The 5,859-nt window shown below is 36.0% G+C and overlaps 1 protein-coding gene across 1 annotated transcript; it reads right to left on the reverse strand.

Moving 5' to 3' along the window:
* Positions 1–1,767: 1,767 nt before the first annotated feature.
* Positions 1,768–5,492, reverse strand: rgs2 (regulator of G protein signaling 2). Its single transcript, XM_030132795.1, is given in 6 exon segments — positions 1,768–2,683; positions 4,088–4,236; positions 4,239–4,253; positions 4,518–4,579; positions 5,147–5,236; positions 5,344–5,492. Coding segments are annotated over 6 exon segments (612 nt in total). The 5' UTR covers positions 5,445–5,492; the 3' UTR covers positions 1,768–2,488.
* Positions 5,493–5,859: the final 367 nt, after the last annotated feature.

The raw sequence follows: 5,859 nt of genomic DNA on the forward strand, positions 1-5,859 counted from the left end.
ATTACATTCCATTTTTGCAGTGAGATCCTCCTAAAGCCCCTAAATCCAACATACTGGACCTTTATAAGGTCAATATGAAAGATCTGAATGCTCACCTATGCTTACATAAAGTTTGTTTTGGAGTCCATGTTGTTAACATTAGCTAACTTCACCTCCATATACTTAATGTTACTACAGTAGAGGAGCTGAAGGGCAGTATGGAAGAGTGAACAGAAGGGTTTTTGTAAAGATAAAAATATTTATACACTTTAAAAATCACTCTACAGATTGTTATCATGGATGAAGAAGCCAAGACAGTTGGGTGCTTGCATGAAACTGGGTTCATTTTGGTACCTGGCACTTTTCCAGCTTTTTAGACCCAACAATAAAAGAGATATTTAGACATATTTCCACCCAGGATGTCCCTAATGATGACCTCAGATAAATGCAAAAAAAAAAAATTATGCCTTTTCTCTGAGCCATCCCAAAATTAATGAATTTTTGATAAAATATTGGGGCCAAAAAATATCACCAAAATTTGGACAGGAAAAGCTACCTAGGTGTCAGTGCATTTGATCTGGAAAACATGGCTTGAAATGGTCTTATATACCACTATAAATAGACACTGTGTTCAATTTGATGATCCTAGTGGTTTTTCTAATCCACACATGCAGGTTTTTCATGAATCTCAGTCTCATTCCAGGTTTCATGTGTAACCCATGGTGTCCACTGGTGTTACATGCAGAACCTGCCCGTTTAAACACAACTAAATTGCGAGTGATTTTGCAACAGCTGTTATTTTTGTGAAACACTCTGCTTTGCATAATTAGTTTGATTCCCAAAATGTACCTGAGAGAATGAAAAGATATTCAAAAAAATAGTAACACATAATTGTAGTGTCCTTTTTATCGTGTTACATGTGGATTTTTGTCTAAAAATAGATTACATGTGTAACCCATTGTGTCCACTTGTGTTACATGCAGAACCTGCTCAGTTAACCTCCTAAGACCCAGGAAATGTCAGCAAAGTACAAGCTTTTTTTGTTTTTTATTAAATAAGTGCCTATATTGGAAACATCATGACGCAACAGTTTTTTCAGATGCAGTTTTTACATTTTTTATGGAATGTCCTTTATGGTGGACAGTTTTCTTTTCTTTTTTGTTTTTTTTTGTTTTTTTTGTACAAAGTTGTGAAACTCTTGTCGACAAATGTGGACAGAAAATCCATAGCTGGGTCTTAGGAGGTTAAAGGCAAATAAATGGTGAAGGATTTTTGCAACAGCGGTCATTTTTGTGAAACACTCTGCATTGCATAATTAGTTCGATTCCCAAAATGTACCTGTGAAAGAATAAAAAGATATTCGGAAAATAGTAGGGCGTTATTTTCGTGTCCCTTTGAGCGTGTCACACGCTGATTTTTGTATTAAATATAATGTAAAATAATATACAAATTTGTTTTATCTGAAAAATAGTTTCTCTTTTATCTCAGTAAATATTTATTTTTAAAATAAACCCAAAATGCTTCCAAATTTGCTTCATAACATTAGTCTACATCTGCTTTAGATTTTTAGCCCTCATGTCCTGTTTTTAGGGACCAGTTTCATAGAAGCACCCAGTTACTAACCTAAAAATAGAGCAGTTTTCTACAATAGACAACACATATTCCAACACAAAATTTGGAAATAGATTAAAAAAAAAAAAAAAAATTCTGTCAATCCCACTCCTTATAAAAAAGCACATAAAGGTGTGACTCATAAATATATTCATAAATAAGTCCATCGCACACTTGTCAGCAGTGAACAATACATTTTATTTCTTTAAGCAGTCCAGCTGCCACAAAAAAGCACATTAAATACATCAAACAGCGTCAGTATTTACAGTTAAATACGTCATATCATAGGCCTCATAACAATCCTTAGTGCATATTAAAATGGCACTTTTTGTAAACTGCTGCAGTCAAAGCAAAACATCAAACCAATGATAAGCAGGATTAGAGCGTCCAGTGCTCACTGTAAGTCTGTCACAGAAAATACTGTACATTCTAGCATTGTCGGTGTTGTTGCATGACGAAGAACAGAGGCCGAATTAAAAGTGTTGACAGACGACCACAGCCTCCACAGTGTTTTATGAAACATACTGTTCTACAATACTATTTCTTGCATGTGCAACATTACTGGAAACACCAAACTTTTTTTTTAATATTGTGAAGAAAGTGCAGGTAGTAGCCTATTCAGAAGTAAAGATGTAGCCTTAATCCCATCTGGTAGAAATGCTTGCAGCAGCATATTTCATCCGCCCTAATCATCCAAACGTCATTGTTGAAAGCTTTCAGTGGGATGACTAAAACAGCTTCAGTTTTGCATTTTTCACTCCCGCTGTTAATGTTTATGCTCAGGATTTGCATTTGGGTCTATTATCTCCGAACTGGGCCTGGAATGAACATCATCAACGGTCTATTCACACAGTCACAGCGGTAAACAAATGACTTCAGGAGCAGGTGCCGACTTTGACTAGGACTTAATGTGCTTGCCCTCGCCCCGCGCAGTTGCACACAGTTCTTTGTACAGGTCAGAGTGGATAAATCTGGGGTAGGAGTTGTTCTCCATGAGGCTGTAGACTTTCCTCTGAGCCGCCAGAAAACTGGTCTCACTGGGGTCATGGAGGTTATTGACGATGGTGTTTCTGGTGTGGAAATCCAGGTTTATCTGTAAATAAAACAAACCATTCATGAGCCTTCATGAGGTTGTTTTGTTTGTTTGTTCTGACTGACATCTGTTTAACCCTTTATGGGGAAAGTGACTATTTTTGGTCATTTCTGCACACATTACAAGATAATGACAGCAACTGTTTCAGTGAGGACAGTGGGTCAACAATCTCAGGTCCAATGTGGTCTACAGGGTCTGTAAGGTCCACCTCTGCATGAACAGTGAGCGTACCTGCTTTGTTAGGTACCATGAAGTAATGGTACTAATGGAAGGAATAATTATAGCTAACGCAAACTTACGAAATGACAAAAACTAGTCGACAACTGAAATAAATAAAACTATAATTAAAAGAAAAAATGTTTACTAACTGAAACTGTATTGGGTGCTTATAAAACTAACTAAAACATTTAAAAACTATAGATAAAATTCCCTTCGTTTTCATCTTTGTCGATGTCGGATTGATATGAAATCGATTTAGTTTGCTCAAGCAATTTTAGCTGGCGGCACTTCACGGTCCGTCATTTCACGTCACATGTCGTTTAGTGACAGGCAACATGGAGACTAAAGTTTGGAGTCCTGTATGGGATTTCTTTGAATACGACAGTGAAGAAGATAAAAGATATAAAAAAACTAAAACTAAACTAAAACGAAGTATTTAGGAAAACAAAAAACAAAAACAAAAACTAATACAAACTAGCAAACCTGCTCTAAAAACTAATGAAAACTGAACTGACTTTATTGCACCATGCACTTTAGTTTTTAGTCTTTTAGTCTTAAATTTTTTTTTATATAATTTTTATACATATACACGTTTACAGTATTTCAGATTATGTATATATTTCGTGAAGTTTGTTTTTATTTATTTTTACAACTGACACTGTGTTGAGCCAAGCACCTGAAATTTCGTTTGATCAGGTACTGATATTGCATTATGAAATGACAATAAAGGAAGTCTGAAGTCTAAAGAAAAAAGTCAAAACTAAATAAAACTAAACTATAAAGAAAAATTGAAAACTATCATAACTTTGGTCTGTATCAGCACTTATGTTGTTGTAGTGTTCTAATAGTCATGTTCTAATGTTCTAAAATACATGTTCCTTTCACCTTACATGTATTTTTCTTGTACTTTTAATATATAGGTTTATTTGTTGTATTTCTTTTTTTTTTTTTTTTTTATCTGTTTGCCACTTACAGGTAAGGAACCAAATATGGTAATTTCATTGACTTTGATTTTTTACAGGACAATAAAAACTTTAGAAAATTTTCACTCAAGTAATAAAGTCTTGTTGTCCTCCAATAACACACTAAGGTTGTTTTTTTTTTAAATTTCAGAGTATTTCTATGTGTGCCTTATAAATGGTTAAAGACTGTAAATCATTTGTCGTCATCCTGTCAGATCTTTACCTCTTTAGGAGCTTCACTTTTAATGAACTCCTCGTAAATGCTGTTGGCTTTGGACAACATGTCTTCATGGGATGTGAGTGTCCTGAATTCTTCACAGGCTGTCCAAAACTCGATGTTCTCTTCACAGAACTCGGACTTGAGGAAGACACAAATGCAGCTTTCCCATCTGTGAGAGAACAAGGGAGGGGGGCGGGGGAGAGAGAGAGAGAGAGGGAGGGGGAGGACTGTTAAACACAAGGCCAGAAGCATAAGCCAAGGGACACAGCCACTGGCAGCTCGCCCATTAAAGCAAAGTAAAGTAAGTGCAAACTTATTACAGCTTTTGTTATATGAGGCCAATAAATCGCCTTCATTCAGCTCACCGTTACTACGCAACCTTTGAGACTCTTTTATGTAACAGTGCACCGATTGCTCAGTGAATGACACTTACATTTATGACTAAGTAGCTTGTCAAGCGACTGCGCCCATTGTTTCACGTCATCAGCACTTGGCCTGAGGGGACAGAACAAACATGATCAGATGCCATTATGAAAGAACGAGATGCTGCTTCTAATGTAAGATCTAATTGAGTACTGTACTATTGTATCAATGCAGATCATTTGCGAGACTCGGAAGTATATTCCGTAATCTCCCCATGTCTGTGCACGCTTCACCTGTTTTAACTGTTTTTTTTTTTTTTTACTGTTTTTATCTGTCCTATTTGCTTTCTATTTTTATTTTCTTGACTTCCCTTTTAATCGTATTTATTGTACCCTGCCTGTAGCACTTTGAGGTTTTTAGATAAAAATGTAAAGTGCATTACAAATAAAATGTATTATTATTATTATTATTATTATTATTATTATTATTATAGTACATTAGTTATAAAAGAGAAAATGACTTATGATGTGTTTTTGGCTGTGCTGCACTATATTTGGTCATAAAACAAATGAAATCTTACTAAAATATCTAAATGGAACAAAACCAAGCTATAAATTAACTAAAATGAAGTGCGTAAAGGTGAGATGGTTAGATATATAAATCATGGCATAAGCCCCAAAATGAAAAGTCTTGACTTACCTGTAGGATCTATTTTTCATTAGATGTAACACTGACTGGGAAGAGTTTGTTTTCAAGAGGAAGTTTAATTTGTTTCTCCAGTTTTTCCTCCTGTAAACCAAAACGTTCACTCATCAGAGCTTGTAATTCATAGTCATATCTTTTTACAAGGTCATCCAAACTGGGAACAGTGTGTATGAAACAGCACGTAAACTTACTTGATGCCCTTCTTCTCTGCAGACAGGTCCAGGTCAGTGGGTTTCATACAGTCAGTGAACGCCATGTTTCCAGATGACATACTGTCAAGGTTCTCTCTCATGGTTTAATCTCCTCTCCTTCTCCCTCTTCATTTGTCTGCCAACTTTTATAGTTTCTCACCAGCCGGGATCTGGAGCTTGCCAGCAGAGAGGCGGGCCTTGGACTGACAGGTCTTTTACGTGATTGGTCCGTGCTGTGCAAACACTGACTTGCCCTGATATGAGTCTGAGGGCCCGAGGCAGGGATAGGCTGTTGCTACATAAACATTCCCTCCTCTAGAATCCTGTGGGCTTCCATTTTTAAGCGTAAGGTCAAGACATGACGTACGTGGAAGACTTCATGTTCTTCTTCCTAACATTAAGTTCTGTTTGGGATTAAACAGTTCTTTGCATAACATGAGAAATAAATAATGGTATTTATATCAATATTAATGACTTGACCAAGACATTAATACTTATACTTTTTCACTATGACAA

Source organism: Sphaeramia orbicularis, chromosome 4 (assembly GCF_902148855.1).
Source record: "Sphaeramia orbicularis chromosome 4, fSphaOr1.1, whole genome shotgun sequence".
Classification (NCBI taxonomy): domain Eukaryota; kingdom Metazoa; phylum Chordata; class Actinopteri; order Kurtiformes; family Apogonidae; genus Sphaeramia; species Sphaeramia orbicularis.